Source organism: Thamnophis elegans, chromosome 16 (genome assembly GCF_009769535.1).
Source record: "Thamnophis elegans isolate rThaEle1 chromosome 16, rThaEle1.pri, whole genome shotgun sequence".
In the NCBI taxonomy this organism is placed as follows: Eukaryota; Metazoa; Chordata; class Lepidosauria; order Squamata; family Colubridae; genus Thamnophis; species Thamnophis elegans.
Genome location: NC_045556.1, coordinates 30,548,188 through 30,566,790, shown reverse-complemented (window position 1 = coordinate 30,566,790; position 18,603 = coordinate 30,548,188). Strand labels below are relative to the sequence as shown.

General features: G+C 45.6%; 2 protein-coding genes across 4 annotated transcripts in view; one reads left to right on the top strand and one right to left on the bottom strand.

Moving 5' to 3' along the window:
* SLC25A25 (solute carrier family 25 member 25) overlaps positions 1–1,594 on the bottom strand; it is a 55,766-nt gene extending 54,172 nt beyond the window's left edge. Inside the window, exon 1 of the mRNA XM_032233355.1 lies at positions 1,296–1,594. Within this exon, the coding sequence (XP_032089246.1) occupies positions 1,296–1,574 (279 nt within the window). The 5' untranslated portion in view covers positions 1,575–1,594. The remainder of the gene's footprint in view (positions 1–1,295) is intronic.
* Positions 1,595–2,043: 449 nt separating this feature from the next.
* NAIF1 (nuclear apoptosis inducing factor 1) lies at positions 2,044–14,158 on the top strand. Of its 3 annotated transcripts, none has more exons than XM_032232384.1 (3): positions 2,044–2,205; positions 3,668–4,246; positions 12,900–14,158. In XM_032232384.1, exons 2-3 carry the CDS (start codon positions 3,733–3,735, stop codon positions 13,370–13,372), a joined length of 987 nt encoding a protein of 328 aa, XP_032088275.1. In that variant the 5' UTR covers positions 2,044–2,205; positions 3,668–3,732; the 3' UTR covers positions 13,373–14,158. The 3 variants fall into 3 exon arrangements, with proteins under 3 accessions (XP_032088275.1, XP_032088273.1, XP_032088274.1); XM_032232382.1 differs by having other exon boundaries at positions 2,045–2,214; XM_032232383.1 differs by lacking the exon at positions 2,044–2,205 and adding an exon at positions 2,333–3,207.
* Positions 14,159–18,603: the final 4,445 nt, after the last annotated feature.

Sequence of the window (18,603 nt, the reverse complement as noted above, 5' to 3'; positions counted from 1 at the left end):
CCACAGCCTGTGTGACGCTGCCGCCCAGGCTGAGAGCTGCCGCTGAAACAAGTTTGGGGAGGTCCTTTGCAGGCGGCCAATTCTAGCCGCCTGCAAAGGACTTCCCCACGTTTGCTTTGAAAGAAACCTCTGCGCGGCAGTTAGAAACCTCTGCGCGGGGGTTTCTTGCCATGTGCGCGGCCGCGCAGCCGCGCACCTTAGAGGGACCAGTGCTCACCACCCTCCAGACCTTCCCCACAGCCCTCAGAACCTGGCTATCCCGTCAGGCCTGGGGTTAAGACTACAACCCGCCCGAATAGTATGAATGTTGTGTTTTAATTATGTATTTGTCTTATATGTTAAAAGTTTGTCTCCCCCCCCCCTTTTTAAGTTGTAAGCCGCCCTGAGTCCCCCCAGGGAAAAGGGCGGCATATAAATAAACTTTAAATCTAAATCTAAATCTAAGCCAAAAACACCAGCCTGAAGATAGCGAGTGAGACCTCGCTGAAACGTTGCCAAGACAATCTCAATCTTACATGGGAAAAGACCCAAATACAACAAGATCAGCATACCTATACCCGTGAAAATCTACGAACATACATATATATATGTATGTATGATGTATGTATGTATGATGTATGTATGTATGTGTATGTATATATATATATATATATATATATATATATATATATATATATACACATACATACACATACACACACATACATACATACACACACACATACACACACCCTCCCTATAATTATACCTCTCTTCTATTAATCTTTTCCTTCTTATCCATAATCTCTTGCTATTAGTTATTTACGCTATTTTTCCTTCACAGAAAATATCTCACAAATTCCCCTTCCCCAATCTGATATATGACTATATACATATATATATATGTGTGTGTGTCTGTGTATGTATGTATATGTATACGTATATATGTATATTTATATACATATATGGATGGATGGATTGATTGATAGACAGATGATAGAGAGATGATGATAGAGATGATAATAGATGATAGATTGATAGACAGATAATAATGATAGACTGATAGACAGATGATAATAGATGGATTGATCGATAATAGATGATATAGATATATATAAACAGATGATAATAAATAGATTGATTGATAGATAACAAATGATAGACAGATGATAATAGATGAGATATATAAAATAGATAATAGATGGTAGATTGCTAAACAGATGATAATAGATAGATGGATTGATAGATAACAAATGATAGACAGATGATAATAGATGAGATATATGAAATAGATAGGTGGGGGGGGATAAACTCACCCTGAGGTCCCGCTCGGAGCGGTGGAGGCCGAGCCGCTCCAGCCCGACGGCCAGATCGTGGACGCAGAGGGCGCCGTCCCGGTTAACATCCAGCTGGACGAAGAGGCTGTACAGGCGGCACTCGTGCTCGGCCAGGAACCGGGAAACGGCCTCACCGCCTCCGCCGGAGAAGGTGGCAAAGGAAGCGGGGGAGGGGGACGGGGAGACCCCACCGCACTGGCACAAGACGCCGTTAACGACCGTCGGGGAAGCCAGCGAGCGCCGCGCGCCGGCCGGCATAACCGCCACACACTTCAACCGGCACCACCTCTCTCAGCGGAAGTGGCCGCCTGCCCAGCGGAAGCGGCTTTTCTGAAGTCACTCCCGCCTCCCTGAGGGGCGCACCGCTCTCCGATTGCTCGAGGACACCGCTTGTTATCCAGTCTGCCCAATCCGGAGCGTGGAGGGCGGGGCGGGGAGAAATCTCGCGAGAAGAAAGGAGGGGAGGGCGGGAAAAAAAGTGTCTTGCTTTGCTCCGCCTTCTCCTCCTCCTACGTCAGTGCGCAAGGGCCCCCTGTTGGCCGGCGGAAGAACGTCAAACCCGAATCTGAGGAAGAACCAGTGGCGTTGATAGGAAAAGGATAATCAAAAAAACTCTCTCTTGACGGACAACGCTGGGAGCCAATTGAGTTCTGCCTCCTCGCCAATCGTCTTCAAGCTCTCCCGGATGAAGGGACCCTCCCGCCGCGGCGCTCCGAGCCAATCGCCGCCCCTTCGCGCGAGGCTGGGACGCCCGGGAGGGCGGGCTCTGACCCCCTAATGGGCAAAGAGCTGCGCCAATGAGAAGGAAGGGGCACGAGGGGGCCGATTCTGGAAGCCATTACGCCACTGCCGCAAAGTTAGAGGCTCTCTGCGGGGCGGGTGTCGCCGGGTAGTTGGGGTACGCAATTTGCGTACCTTTCTTCGCCTGCTGGGAAAGGGGATGGCGGGAAGGGCGGAGGGGCCTCGAAATGGCGGGATGGGCGCGGGGGTGGGCGCGGGGGGAGGGGAAAGTCTAATCCAGGCTGAGGGGATTTTCTCCCACCAGGCCCGAAGCCTGAAACCCCTTGGCTGAGCCCCCCAAAATTCCCCCTGACCCCCCCTTTTTTCCTCTTATTTTTTTTTGGGGGGGGGGTTGAAAAAAATATTTAATTTATAAATTAGAATTAACTTTTCAATTCTGACAGAATGTAAATCAATTCCCTTCTCTTCCCCCCCCCCTCAAATTCAAAGCCACCAATGCTCCCTAATTTCTTTTTCCCCTGTTTCCCCCTCCCCAGTAAAAAAAATAATAATATTCATAATAATTATGGAGGCTTCTTTGTTCCTTTCTGAGAAGTTAAACTGAAAAGGAACTCCTGAAATGGAAACTATATGAATTTCCTTCTCCCCCCCACCCCCACCCCTATTTTTGAAACCCCCATATTTTCCTCATTTCCCCTCCCTAAAATTAAAATTGTTGGGATTTTAATTCCTCAGGAATTAAATTAAAAATGAATTTATGTCCGTTACATGGCTATTTTCCCACTCCTGCCCTCCCCCCAAAATTGAACTTACAATTCAATTTTGAATTGAAAGAATCCATTCCTTTTTTTTTCATGCTCCAGAAATGACTGGGGCTAGCTATTTCTTTTCTTATTCCCTTTTATCCCCCCCTTCCCAAAGTCTACTGAAGGGTCGTGACGCTTTCCATGTAGCCCCCCTATTTTAGAGACCCCCAAATATCCCATTGGGAGAGGTAACCCTATTTTTCCCATCTGCTTTAGAGATGGCCCAGTTCCAAAATGCCATCCTTAAACCTCGACATCCCTTCTCTTGGCTCCCTTTTGAAACAACCCTAACTCTGATTTCTGGACTTCCCAGTCCAGAAATGCTAAATAAGATGCTCTCCTAGGTAAGTTTGTGCAAAAGGACCATCTGAATAGGCTCGGAGTCCGTTACACACACACTCCTCGTATTTGCCGTTACATCCACCCTCCCGGCTCCTTCATTTGACCGTTTTCCTTTGCTAAAACGCCACCCCCCTTCCCTATGGTTCTCTGTAATTTTGGAAAGGAAGGTAGCACGCTAACCTTAAGACCTAACTTCTGCTTGGCGTTAACCCAAATATAGTTCCTATCTAACTTTGGCCATTTACCTGCATTATAAATACTTACAAATACTAATATTATAAAATGTGTAAATGCTTCACTACAGAGCTGGCTCTGTTTATCAGCCCTTTGGTAGGATTTTGCATCCACCCACCCTTTGGGGAGATATTCTTGCATAACGAAGCCTCTTTCCTTCCTTCCGAAATAGGGTGACTCGATCCAAATTGGGTCTGTTTCTTCAACGCAATCTCCTCCTTTTTGCAGGCTGAGCCCCCGTGCTTCGTCTCAAGACCCCCTGACCTGGCTTGTCTTCATCTTGGGACCCTCGTATGACCATGTCGTCCCCTCCGGCACCACCCGCTAAGAAACGGAAGATGAACTTCTCGGAACGGGAGGTGGAGATCATCGTAGAGGAACTGGAGCGGAGCAAGCACCTGCTCATCAATCACTTCAACGCGGGCGTGCCGCTGACTGTCAAGGCCGCCGCATGGCACAACATCCTGCGACGGGTCAATGCAGTGGCGACCTGCCACCGGGAGCTGCCGGAAGTGAAGAAGAAGTGGTCGGACCTCAAGACGGAGGTACGGCGCAAAGTTGCCCAAGTCAGAGCTGCCGTAGAAGATGGTGGCAATGACCAGGAAGGAGGCGGGGAAGTCCAGGAGGTTGAAGAAGATGCAACAGGGACCTCTGCTGCCCCAGTGATTCTCACCCCCATGCAGCAGCGCATCTGTAACCTTCTGGGAGAAGCCACCATCATCAGCTTGCCTGCGGGAAGCTGCACCGCCACCCATACGTCGGAAATACCCATTACAGCTGCCGCAACCACCGTCACCCTTACACAGAGTAAGTAGCTTGTTCTTTCCTTCCCGCACAGCCATCATTAGTCAGAGCCATTCAGATTAGTGAATGACTTAGTAAGTTTAAGATGGGTCGACCACGTCCCAGAATTCTGGCTAGGATGAAGTATGAACTTCAACTCCCAGAATTCTGACTGGGGAATGTATGAACTTCAACTCCCAGAATTCTGTCTGGGGATGTATTAACTTCAACTCCCAGAATTCTGGTTAGAGATGTATGAACTTCAACTCCCAGAATTCTGTCTGGGAATGTATGAACTTCAACTCCCAGAATTCTGACTCAGGATGTATGAACTTCAACTCCCAGAATTCTGTCTGGGGATATATGAACTTCAACTCCCAGAATTCTGTCTGAAAGAGTTGGAAGGGACATTATAGACCATCCAGTCCAACCTACCGCTCAAGCAGGAGACCCTACACCATTTCTGACAGATGGCTGTCCAGTCTCTTCTTGAAAGCCTCCAGGGATGAAGCTCCCACAACTTCTGAAGGGAACTTATGTTCCATGGGTTGATTGTTCTCCCTGTCAGGAAAATTCTCCTTATTTCTAGGTTGAATCTCTCCTTGATCCGTTTCCATCCATTATTCCTTGTCTGGCCTTTGGGTGCCTTGGAAAATAGCTTGACCCCTTCCTCTCTGTGGCAGCCCCACAAATATTGGAAGACTGCTCTCCTGTCTCCCCTGTTCCTTCTCTTCACTAGACTAGCCATTTACTTACTTACTTGACGCCTCTTCACCCATCGTGGGTATAGGCGACTTCCATGGAAATTTGATGCCACTGTTTTCGGTCCTGTGCTAGGGTTGTTGCACATTGAGGCAACCGATATTGTTTAGCCCTAAAAAGGGCTGATTGGAATGGATACGGCGATCCATGGAAGCTGTTTCGGCTGGATATACCCAAGGGGGCGCCAGTCCCAAGGGTCGACAGAGCCCGATTGGTGGGAACGGGGGGCACCACGTGAAGGCCGGGTTGTCGTTTGATAGCTGAGAGGCTTTGCAATAAGCGTTGCAATGTATATTTTGTGCATCAGCTACCCTTGCCCGCCCGACTAGCCATGCCCAGTTCCTTTAATCGTTCTTCATCTGTTTTAGCCTCCAGTCCCTTAATCATCCTGGTTGCTCTTCTCCACACTCTTTCTAGAGTCTCAACATCTTTTTTACACTGATTTGGTGTTTTTAGTTTTGCGATCCTGGTCTGAACCCTTTATCCAGCCCCTTATCTAGAATTTGGGGAAAGAGCTTGCCCGGAAGCTGCTCAATGTGCTTCGCAGTTGGTGGTAACCTGCACCTTTAAGGTCACACCTGACTGCCTCTGATTGATTCTGTAACCCTGCTGCCTTCAGCATGTTCAGAACACCGCAATCTCATTCTGTCCTTGGCTGCCAGAGGAGGAGAAAAATATAAGCGAGGCATGCAAAAATCAGGGTGGGGTTGAATGTTTTAAAAAAAAAACCAAGCTCTCCCGGCTCACCTTCACTCACTGCTTCTATTAACCTTCTGCCAGGTGATTTAGCTGTGGATTGTTGTTTTCGCAAGTAGCCCTGGAGATATTCGATAAAAAACATTCTGTAACCTGTTGTGTTCTCAACTGACTCCCTTCCCTGGAATTGATTCTTCCCTACCGCTAACTCTTCCTTGGAAAAAATAATTGCTCTGATAAAACACAATAGCCCTAATTTCTCAGGAAATATCCCTTTCCCATAAAGGCCAGGAATAGTCATGTTGTTATCAGTCAATAGGCTTTGTTGTGATAATCAGTAGATAAGTTTCATTCACCCTGGGCAATTTATCAGGTGTGAGACTGTAATACCATCCTATTTTTATGGAGCACTGATAGCACTAGATCTGTAATGTGACTCTCTTCAAAGCCCTAAGGGGAAAATCTCAGAGGCTCCTGCATCCTTGCATCATGAGATCTATGAATCATATCTTCAACACCTCCACCCAAGCCGTTGTTGTGGGCCCCCAGTGCCAGTTGAGCTTATTAAATTTGGCACCAAGATTTCCTCGGCCAGGAGACTGAAAGACCTGATCTCGATTGGATAAGTCTCCTGCTTGAGCAGGGGGTTGGATTAGAAGACCTCCAAGGTCCTTTCCAACTCTTGTTATTCTGTTCTGTTCAACTTCTTAAATGCAGGAAAGAGAACGGGGCCTGGTGTTTTTTCTACAATGATTCAATTACCAATACATGCTTCCCCTCTTACTGTTGTGGCTGGCCAGCGGAGCTGGCAGCAGATTCGGACAGTGAGGAGATTGGGGAAGAACATGGGCAGCCCTGAAGTCTGGCAGAGAGGGGGGCAGGGCCGTATGCCAGTTATCAGCTGCCTTCAGAGTTGGACATCAGTGAGGCAGAAGAACAGTTGGAGCCTGTTGCCAGTGTGCTCATGTGCAAAGCTGCCAGACAAAGGAAGCAGCTAAAGAACAGGGGTCAACTTGGGAGTAAGGCCACAGGTGGACGATGAACGGCCCCTCCTAGAGGAAGCAAAAGGGGAGTGGAGTTTTCAGGAGACAATTAGTTTGCTTAATTGGTTCGTGTCTCTCCCAGACTCCTGGCCAAGTTCTGCAGATCTCGGCCTGGCAGCTCTCCAAGCCAGATAAGGTCTGTGACCGTAAATCCTCCCTTGAAAGACTTTGCTGCATGTAAATGAGCAGAATTCACAGGAAATTAATAAAAGGGGTTTTTGTTGAGACCAGGAGTTTGCTTCATGCTCTTGGGAAACCTAGATTATTTTGCTCACAGGTTGGCTTATAGAGCCAGCTCTTCCTCTTCTTTCAAAGCTAGTCTTCTCTATTGTCATCCAACTTCTCCTTCCCAGACATAGCAAAAAAAAACACAAAAAACCTGTATACCAGTATTCCTCGACTTATGACCATAATTGAGCCCCAAAACTCTGTTGGGTAAGTGAGACCTTGGTTAAGTGAATTTTGCCCCATTTTACAACCTCTGTTGCCTTGGCTGTTAAGCGAATCACTGCAATTGATAAGTGAGTAGCCCAGTTGCTAAGTGAATCTAGCTTCCCCGTTGACTTTGCTTGCCAGAAGGTCGCCAAAGGGGATCACGTAACCCCGGACATTGCAACCCATCATAAATATGAGTCAACTGACAAGCATCTAAATTTTGATCCCATTGCCATGGGAATCAACGGCCGTAAGTGTGAAAACTGGCCCGACGTCATTTTTTTTCAGTGCCGTCGTAGCTTTGAACAGTCGCTAAACAAACATCGTAAGTCGAGGACTACCTGTAATCAGTGGAAGAGCTTGCCTCCAGAAGTTGTGGGTGCTCCAACACTGGAGGCTTCCAAGCAGAGATTGGATAACCATTTGTCTGAAATGGTGCAGGGTTTTCCTGCCTGAGCTGGGGGTTGGACTAGAAGACCTCCAAGGTCCCTTCCAATTCTGACATTCATTGCCAGGTGCAGAGTTACCGGTGTCAGCAGATCAGGCTGGATTTGGAGCAGCCAGGAAACATGTTTTTCCCTCCTCCCACATGACATTTGCTGTGTGTAATACCTCAAGCTGTCTCCCCAGGCCTGTTCCTTTCGTTCCTTCACACCAGCTGTGGCAATGTATATTTTGTGCATCAGCTACCCTTGCCCGCCCGACTAGCCATGCCCAGTTCCTTTAATCGTTCTTCATCTGTTTTAGCCTCCAGTCCCTTAATCATCCTGGTTGCTCTTCTCCACACTCTTTCTAGAGTCTCAACATCTTTTTTACACTGATTTGGTGTTTTTAGTTTTGCGATCCTGGTCTGAACCCTTTATCCAGCCCCTTATCTAGAATTTGGGGAAAGAGCTTGCCCGGAAGCTGCTCAATGTGCTTCGCAGTTGGTGGTAACCTGCACCTTTAAGGTCACACCTGACTGCCTCTGATTGATTCTGTAACCCTGCTGCCTTCAGCATGTTCAGAACACCGCAATCTCATTCTGTCCTTGGCTGCCAGAGGAGGAGAAAAATATAAGCGAGGCATGCAAAAATCAGGGTGGGGTTGAATGTTTTAAAAAAAAAAACCAAGCTCTCCCGGCTCACCTTCACTCACTGCTTCTATTAACCTTCTGCCAGGTGATTTAGCTGTGGATTGTTGTTTTCGCAAGTAGCCCTGAGATATTCGATAAAAAACATTCTGTAACCTGTTGTGTTCTCAACTGACTCCCTTCCCTGGAATTGATTCTTCCCTACCGCTAACTCTTCCTTGGAAAAAATAATTGCTCTGATAAAACACAATAGCCCTAATTTCTCAGGAAATATCCCTTTCCCATAAAGGCCAGGAATAGTCATGTTGTTATCAGTCAATAGGCTTTGTTGTGATAATCAGTAGATAAGTTTCATTCACCCTGGGCAATTTATCAGGTGTGAGACTGTAATACCATCCTATATTTATGGAGCACTGATAGCACTAGATCTGTAATGTGACTCTCTTCAAAGCCCTAAGGGGAAAATCTCAGAGGCTCCTGCATCCTTGCATCATGAGATCTATGAATCATATCTTCAACACCTCCACCCAAGCCGTTGTTGTGGGCCCCCAGTGCCAGTTGAGCTTATTAAATTTGGCACCAAGATTTCCTCGGCCAGGAGACTGAAAGACCTGATCTCGATTGGATAAGTCTCCTGCTTGAGCAGGGGGTTGGATTAGAAGACCTCCAAGGTCCTTTCCAACTCTTGTTATTCTGTTCTGTTCAACTTCTTAAATGCAGGAAAGAGAACGGGGCCTGGTGTTTTTTCTACAATGATTCAATTACCAATACATGCTTTCCCTCTTACTGTTGTGGCTGGCCAGCGGAGCTGGCAGCAGATTCGGACAGTGAGGAGATTGGGGAAGAACATGGGCAGCCCTGAAGTCTGGCAGAGAGGGGGGCAGGGCCGTATGCCAGTTATCAGCTGCCTTCAGAGTCGGACATCAGTGAGGCAGAAGAACAGTTGGAGCCTGTTGCCAGTGTGCTCATGTGCAAAGCTGCCAGACAAAGGAAGCAGCTAAAGAACAGGGGTCAACTTGGGAGTAAGGCCACAGGTGGACGATGAACAGCCCCTCCTAGAGGAAACAAAAGAGGAGCAAAAGGGGAGTGGAGTTTTCAGGAGACAATTAGTTTGCTTAATTGGTTCGTGTCTCTCCCAGACTCCTTGCCAAGTTCTGCAGATGTCGGCCTGGCAGCTCTCCAAGCCAGATAAGGTCTGTGACCGTAAATCCTCCCTTGAAAGACTTTGCTGCATGTAAATGAGCAGAATTCACAGGAAATTAATAAAAGGGGTTTTTGTTGAGACCAGGAGTTTGCTTCATGCTCTTGGGAAACCTAGATTATTTTGCTCACAGGTTGGCTTATAGAGCCAGCTCTTCCTCTTCTTTCAAAGCTAGTCTTCTCTATTGTCATCCAACTTCTCCTTCCCAGACATAGCAAAAAAAAACACAAAAAAACCTGTATACCAGTAGTCCTCGACTTATGACCATAATTGAGCCCCAAAACTCTGTTGGGTAAGTGAGACCTTGGTTAAGTGAATTTTGCCCCATTTTACAACCTCTGTTGCCTTGGCTGTTAAGCGAATCACTGCAATTGATAAGTGAGTAGCCCAGTTGCTAAGTGAATCTAGCTTCCCCGTTGACTTTGCTTGCCAGAAGGTCGCGAAAGGGGATCACGTAACCCCGGACATTGCAACCCATCATAAATATGAGTCAACTGACAAGCGTCTAAATTTTGATCCCATTGCCATGGGAATCAACGGCCGTAAGTGTGAAAACTGGCCCGACGTCATTTTTTTTCAGTGCCGTCGTAGCTTTGAACAGTCGCTAAACAAACATCGTAAGTCGAGGACTACCTGTAATCAGTGGAAGAGCTTGCCTCCAGAAGTTGTGGGTGCTCCAACACTGGAGGCTTCCAAGCAGAGATTGGATAACCATTTGTCTGAAATGGTGCAGGGTTTTCCTGCCTGAGCTGGGGGTTGGACTAGAAGACCTCCAAGGTCCCTTCCAATTCTGACATTCATTGCCAGGTGCAGAGTTACCAGTGTCAGCAGATCAGGCTGGATTTGGAGCAGCCAGGAAACATGTTTTTCCCTCCTCCCACATGACATTTGCTGTGTGTAATACCTCAAGCTGTCTCCCCAGGCCTGTTCCTTTCGTTCCTTCACACCAGCTGTGAATATGTGCAGAAGGCATAAAAGAGGGGGAAGAAGTCACCACCAACTTAGGCACAATTGATTGGATTCACACAATGCACACCAGGATTGCCAACAATCTAATCACTGATCATTCACTTACTCTGACATGACATAGAAGCTGATAAATATTCATCTATAAATAGCATTATTATCAAACACAGTCTCTTTGCTAGCTAGGGTAAAACTCTCTTCAAAATAAGAAAAATTAAAGTATTACAAGGTGGGAAAGGTAGCCTCATGTTTTTTTTTCTGGATCCAGCCTCAATGGTGTTTTCAAACCTTTATTTAATCAGATTATACTGTAGCTGAAACTTGATGTTTAGGATGCTTTAATTCCCTGATTTCTAAACTTGATTCTTAGGATGCTTTAATTCCCAGATTTAATTCTAAACTCCATTTTTAGGATGATTTAATTCTAAACTCGATTCTTAGGATGATTTAATTCTAATCTCGATTCTTAGGATACTTTAATTCCCAGATTTAATTCTAAACTCGATTCTTAGGATGATTTAATTCTAATCTCGATTTTTAGGATGTTTTAATTCCCAGATTTAATTCTAATCGCAATTTTTAGAAAACTTTAATTCCCAGATTTAATTCTAAACTCGATTCTTAGGATGATTTAATTCTAATCTCGATTCTTAGGATACTTTAATTCCCAGATTTAATTCTAAACTCGATTCTTAGGATGATTTAATTCTAATCTCGATTTTTAGGATGTTTTAATTCCCAGATTTAATTCTAATCGCAATTTTTAGAAAACTTTAATTCCCAGATTTAATTCTAAACTCGATTCTTAGGATGCTTTAATTCCCAGATTTATTTCTAAACTCGATTTTTAGGATGATTTAATTTAATCTCGATTTTTAGGATGATTTAATTCTAATCTCGATTTTGTAGGATGATTTAATTCCCAGATTTAATTCTAAACTCGATTCTTAGGATACTTTAATTCCCATATTTAATTCTAAACTCGATTCTTAGGATGCTTTAATTCCCAGTTTTAACTCTAAACTTGATTCTTAGGATGATTTAATTCTAATCTCGATTTTTAGGATGATTTAATTCCCAGATTTAATTCTAAACTCGATTCTTAGGATGCTTTAATTCTCCTGCACACTGCTTGGAGAGTCCAAGCTGTGGGTTATTTCAGTCTGGTTGCCCTGAAACTGGGGAAAAGACTTTTCCTTGGCCACGCCTCCAGGCATGCCTAATCCCCAGAAATTTTCCTCAGTTTGGCCCGTTTGGAAGCTGATTTGGGAGCTCCGGCTGAAATAACTTTTGGCTTGGACTCTCTGCTATTCTTCCTAGAATAGGCAGGTGGCCCCTTCTGTTCCCCTGACTCAGGGTGATCCGCCACCCGCCAAGAGGGTACGTCATCCTTCTTTGGAGTCCTCTGTTGTTAGCGAGGCTTCGGCCTTGGAGGCAACGGACCCTATAGAGCAGGGCCTGTCCGAAGATGAAGACCTATCTCCGGACGCTCCCTCCTTTTCCGGCCTGTTCAAGCCCAGCCTGTTCAAGTCGGTCCTTCGCAAGGTGAAGGCCATTACCATGGTAGGCATTAAGCCAAAACCCACTCAACCGCAAGCTGATTCGGCCCCAGTAAACCCGAATACAGTCATGTTTGACGCCCCAACTTCCCAGCAAGAGTTGATTCCGGTTCCGGGTTTGTTTCTGGACCTTATTCAGCGTCAGTGGGTTCAGACAGCCACCTTGTCCTCTCCCAGCGGGGTGGACAAGAAATTGTACACAATGGAGCCTGTCCTGGAAGACCTTTTGGCTCTCCCGGCCATAGATTCTCCCATCACGGCGGCCTTTGGCAGGCGGATACTGCAGGCAGTGACTTCTTCTGTTGTACCCTGTGACTCTGATTCTGCCCGCCCAGATGGACATTAACTTGGGTATGTCCCACAGCTTGAACTCTCCAAGCAGTGTGCAGGAGAACGACCATTGGTCTTACCTGAAGGGTCCTTCTCTGCACACTGCGGGAGAGTCCAACCCACCCTGGTCTGTCCGGGGTTACAGATCGTCGTGTCAACACGGTTCCATTCTACGGTCGTCTTCAGCTGCATCTCCACGGCCAAAGTGTCTCAAATTTCTGGGGATTAGGCACGCCTGGAGGCGTGGCCAAGGAAAAGTCTTTCCTCAGTTTCAGGGCAACCAGACTGAAATAACCCACAGCTTGGACTCTCCCGCAGTGTGCAGAGAAGGACCCTTCAGGTAAGACCAATGGTCGTTCCCAGATTTAATTTTAAACTTGATTATTAGGATGATTTGATTCTAATCTCGATTTTTTAGGATGTTTTAATTCCCAGATTTAATTCTAATCGCAATTTTTAGAAAACTTTAATTCCCAGATTTAATTCTAAACTCGATTCTTAGAATGCTTCACATTCCCAGATTTAACTCTGCCAACTGTTTTGGGAACCCTTGGTTGGAAGGCCACATTGCAAACTTCCTATTTCTCAAAAAAAGCTCTCCTCCTCTTTTTAGTTCCGGCAGAGATGACGTACCACAGCCTGGAAGAGGGGGTAGTCGAGTACTGCACCACCGAAGCCCCCGCCACTGTCACAGCCGAAACCCCCTTGGAGATGATCACCCAGCAAGCCGAAGTCTCCGCCAAGCCCCAGGAACTGAAAAACAGGATCGCGCTGAACTCCGCCAAGCTCCTGCAGGAACAGCGAGTGACCAATCTGCACGTCAAAGAGATCGCCCAGCACCTCGAACAGCAGAACGACCTGCTGCAGAAAATCCGCCACTCCCAGGAGGTACAGGCCTGCGCGCAGGAACGCCAGGCCCAAGCCATGGAAGGGATGCAGGCCGCTCTCAATGCCCTCATCCAGATCATGCACCCCGTGATTAAGGACTTCCGACGGTTTCTACAGAGCAACACCCCCGTCGCCCCTTCGGGGACCACCGATCCGAGCCAAGCGACTCAGAATGGACAGGATAGCCTCATTCAATGAAATTTCGGGGAGGGTGTGTGTGAAATCCTCTAAACCCGAGCCTGGCCCAGGAAGAGGCGATGGGCATCCTATTTTGTGCCATCCGACGGGTTTAGAAGCCAAAAAAAACCCGTTCCGGATTACTTACTTACCCGGCTCAACTCATGTCCTTTTTTAAAACCGTTTACGCATTTTCCTTGGCTCTGCTAGGAATAAACCATAACTTTAAATGTTCGATTTTAAAGGAAAAGGTGGGCAAATAGATTTTTATACAAACAGAAAGCAGACTTTCACTCTCTTTTTTTAAAAAAAAAACAAAAAAAATGGTCAAAGAGTTGCTGTTTTCAGGATTCAGGCTAGGAGAGAGAGAGGTGATGGTCTCCGCCATCGCACTTAGAGAATTCTTGGAACTTGAAGGCCCAGCTCAGAGAAAAGAAACCAGGTTGACAAAGGCTGGATCACAGGTAGCCAAGTAAGTGCAAATTATTGTAGATACTGTCCACAGATCCTTGGATATTGTGGCTGGGATGTGTTGATCGCAGAATGGGGTATCTAAACGCACATACACACACACCACTCTGATGATGCTATCAGTACTTAGACACATCCTGATCTGCTATCAGGACAGCCTCCAAGGTGACAATCGCATACACTGGTATTGCAAGCAATGAGACAGTGAACCTTAGTTTATTGAGCGAGACACGGTGTCTGAAGTTCACACAACACTAAGCCACAAGAAAATCATATTCTGGCTTAATGCAGTGCACCCAGCCATAACTTGAGAAGAGCAACGAAGATGATAAGGGCACTGGAGGCTAAAACATAGGAAAAACGGTTGAGGGAACTGGGTATGTCTAGTTTAATGCAGAGAAGGACTAGGGGAGACATAATAGCAGTGTTCCAATTTCTCAGGGGCTGCCCCAAAGCGTGGCACGTCAAAACCACGGTCCACTAAAGCGCGCCCGATTAAAGCGCGTACGTGACGTCATCAGCAGCTTGACAAGAAAGAAAAAGGGCGCTTTAAAAAGCGCTTTTAAAGCAAGCCGATTCACATAAAGGTAAGGGTTAGGGTTAGGGTTACGTTAAGCGTTAGGGTTAGGGTTAGGTTAAGGGTTAGCGTTAGGTTAAGGGTTAGGTTTAGGGTTAGGTTAAGGGTTAGGCTTAGGGTTAGGTTTAGGGTTAGGTTTGGGGGGTTAGGTTTAGATTTACGCGTTAATTTTAAGTTTACCGCTCACAGCGTGCTGTTTTTGTCGCGCTGTGATGACGTCACGTACGCGCTTTCGTCGAGCGCGCTTTAGTCTACCGCGGTTTTGTGGTGGAACCGCCCCAAAGAAGAGGGGGTCAAGCTATTCTCCAAAGCACCTGAGGGTAGAACAAGACGCAATGGGTGGAAACTAATTAAGGAGAGAAGCAACTTAGAACTAAGGAGAAATTTCCTGACAGAACAATTAATCAGTGGAACTGCTTGCCTCCAGAAGTTGGGAATGCTCCAACACTGGAAGGTTTTAAGAAGAGGTTGGATAACCATTTCTCTGAAGTGGTGTAGGGTTTCCTTCCTAAGCAGGGGGTTGGACTAGAAGACCTTCAAGGTCCCTTCCAACTCTTATTCTAAATTATGAAATTATGAAACTTTGCATTTGTGGATGGATGCTCAATGCATTTGGCTGCCTGTATAACAGGCCTATAACAAAAGCTTATAGAAAGCTGTTAAATGTTTTACATGCAGAGATTTCTCAATATCTGAAGCTTTAAAAAATACAGAGCAATTCTCCAATAACTTGGATTTGCAAGATAAAATAGTCCAGACATCCTATATATATTCCAAGTGTTTCTGTTACCTGCAGGGGGCATAATACCCTCACATATCTACCTTTAAAAACTTGTGTTAAGTAGAAAACCCTGGGGCTTGTCTCCAAAGGAAAATAAATCTGAAAGGCCTTTAACTGAGAACTTTGCTCAACCATCAGCCACGTAAGCTGTGACAAATGAACACTGCAGTATCAGAACGACCAAGAAGCTGCGTTTGTACTTTTGGTTCTTTGATGCTCACGTAGTCCGAACAAGGGAAAGGAGGAGCCTAAAGATTTATTTATTTATTTAACATTTTGGGGAATTGGCAAACTCTCCCCTGAAATAATTAGTTGAAAGCAGCGTCGCGAAGAATAGATTCTGAGCCTTGCCTGACATTTATGAGATCCCAGTTCTCTTCCATGATGTTCTCTGTAGGAATATAAAATCTGCAGAGTCAGAATTTGGCCGTTCGCAAACTCCGGCCTTTCTCTTCTGGGTTTGCGGCATAGTCTACTATTGTAAGAGAGCAGAATACAATTAGATTTATAAGAAATATACCAATATACAGAGTTGGGGAAAAACAAGCTTTCAAATGCTACTCAACTTTATAGCTTGTGCTTGTAGCAATTCACCACTTACCATTCTGCCTAATCTCCTTCAGAGCCAAGTTCCTTATTTTTAAAAAAAGGCAATCTAAACCTCAGTAACTTGAAGATGTGTGGACTTCAACTCCCAGAATCCCCCAGCCACCAATGGAAATGTCACCCTTCTCCCCCCCACCTCCCCAAGGTGTTAAGGTGGGCATCTTCCTGCCTCAGCCAGTTTTATTCTCACAGGTTAAGTTTAAGCATGAAACGCTAACCACAGCATAATTAGCGTGGCGTGTGAATTCCAGCCTTTATATGGTTTGCAAAGCACAGTTTGTGGCCTAGTGTTATAATTCAGGATGTGTGAGGATGTCAACCTATCCTCCCCGTTCTTAGTTGGACACCTGAACTATGCAACGGAAACTGAACAAACCAGTTTGAGCTTATGTAAACCAGTTGAAAGTGCGATCATCACCTCTCCTGCTTTGTGGTATTTTCCTCACGACAACAGTAAGGAAGTATAAAGGCTTTCTTTAAACAAAAGATTCTGGTTTTTCTGCATAACTGGGGAAAATTTCTACAAAGAGAACTGGCCTCTTTTAACCCATTGTTCAAAATGCAGAAGTAGACCTCTTGAGATTCACCACTTGGTCAACCTCCAAGTTCTCCATATGCTCAAAATACAATTTATTTTCATCTATTCATGACTTTAAAGTCCAAACAGAAGAGCAGAGAGAATACCATAACCGGCATGGCAGGGAGAGTTTGCTGTTGTTAATTACAAAATCTTGTCCGATCCATTGCGACCACCTGGACAACGTTCTTCCTCTACCATCCTCTGGAGTCCATTCAAGCTCACACCGGCTACTTCGATGACTCCATCCAGCCACCTCCTTCCCTGCCGTCCCCTTCTTTTGCCCTCCATCGTTCCCAGCATGAGGCTCTTCTCCAGGGAATCCTTCTTCCTTCTCATCAGGTAGCCAAAATCTTTGAGTTTCCTCTTCAGGATCTGGCCTTCTAGAGAGCAGTCAGGGTGGATCTCCTCTAGGACTGACCGGTTGGATTGCCTGGCAGTCCAAGGGACTCGCAGGAGTCTTCTCCAGCACCAGAGTCCAAAGGCCTCCATCCTTTGGCGCTCACCCTTCCTTATGGTCCAACTTTCACAGCCATCCATTGCAACTGGGGAAACCACAGCCTTGACTAGACACACTTTTGTTGGCAGAGGCAGGGAGCATTACTCAGCATCAACAGAACTGCCCAGAATAACAAACTGTTCAAAGTTAGCATCCGTCTTGTTTTAACAGCAGCTGATTAAATAAATCAACATTTGCTAGGTTTGAGACTTAGAAACACGCTAAGTAGGACACCGCCTACGTCATCGGAATTAATTACCTTTTAAAATCCCAACCTGAGCAATAGTTTGCATAACAAAATATTAACCTATATTGTTGATGTAATGCTGAGAAAATCTTTTTTTCCCCTCTCATGTGCTTTCATTTACCTTTGTGGGGTATTATAAGGCACATATTTTTTCCAGCTTTCTCAGCCATCTGGGAATGGAAGCTTTCTGTCGTTCCAGAAAATAGCAGCAATGCTTCTGGTGCAAGAAAGCAAAATAAAATAAAAAATCTCACTGCATTCCTGTAATACCTAATATTTCCAGCACTTTCTCTACTCTTCCTGCTACAGGGACATTTTTACTGGTAAGAATTAGAAAGGCCAGGAAACAATAGGGGGCCATGAAGGCCAATTAAGTGCTATTAAATTTCTTGGCCATCCTCCAAGCCTACCTTGGTTAATGGCCCCAAATGTCCAGTTGGCATCTTACCAGCTCCTTGGTTTTCCTGGCAGGCAGGGATTCTGAGTCAGACCAACTTGGAGAAGGCCAGGCTTGGAGAAGGCATCACCCATACCTTCAGAAAAGCATCTGGTTTTGTTTTTTTTAATCATTGAGAAGACGAGGAGGTACAACCCAGCTGTTGAGCAGTCACGATGGGTAGCTGACCTTCTCTGGATTCAAAGAGTCACATTTTTTTCCCTGTTGTGAGAAGTTGGCAGATTATTAACCATGGTGGACTGGAGAAACCAGCTGCGACCATGAACCCATCAAAGGATTGGAAGCCAAACCACAACAAGGGTTTTTTTGAAGAATCCTGTCAAAACACGGTTGAATTGACAAATTGGGATAAGAGGAGGGGTCTGGCTTTGCGTCCTGCCCGTTGTCCTTGACTAAGTTTACACACTTCATACATAGAAAATTCTTTAGCCAAGAACAGTCCCCTAAATTACCAAAAAGATGGTGATCGGGATTAAGCAGTCATGATGTCACTTGCTTGGTGGTCAGGGTCTTGACCAAACTGTGGTATCTTTTGTCGGTGATTCACTCACGGGGGTTGATGCTGGCAAACACGGCTCATAAACAAAGCTTTACGGCTCATTGTGTTGAGTGAACCCTCCTAAGGATTTGATAAGCTGTGAATCAGTATTCAGACTATTGTTGGTGTGTAAGCCTTCCAATCATGGCTAAGCCAGCCATGCCTTCACATATGCTTATTTTAAAATCATGCTAATTTATCACACACCCCCTAGATGCATTTGAGATGTTGATTTCCGAGAACTTCGGACATTGGATGTGTATCCTGGGAATTGAATAGGTTCTATGGGCCTTTTTTACAAATCTGTTGATTAATACCATCGAGTCCGTTTTGTACTAAGATTAATTATAAAACGAAGCCTCCAGAGAAATGAAAGCTTTCCGGCCAAAGCCGTTGAAATCAATATGCATGAGAATTCTGAGGATTTATAGACCCACTAAACTTTGAAACAGGCGTAATCTGTTGGTATAATCACATGGCAAAAGGGGAAGTTTAGAAG

Excerpts from the sequence above, each read along its gene's own strand:
- NAIF1 (XM_032232384.1), top strand. The coding sequence starts at position 3,733 with ATGACCATGTCGTCCCCTCCGGCACCACCCGCTAAGAAACGGAAGATG. Across the intron at positions 4,247-12,899 it reads CACCGTCACCCTTACACAGA|TTCCGGCAGAGATGACGTAC; the intron begins GTAAGTAGCTTG and ends TCCTCTTTTTAG.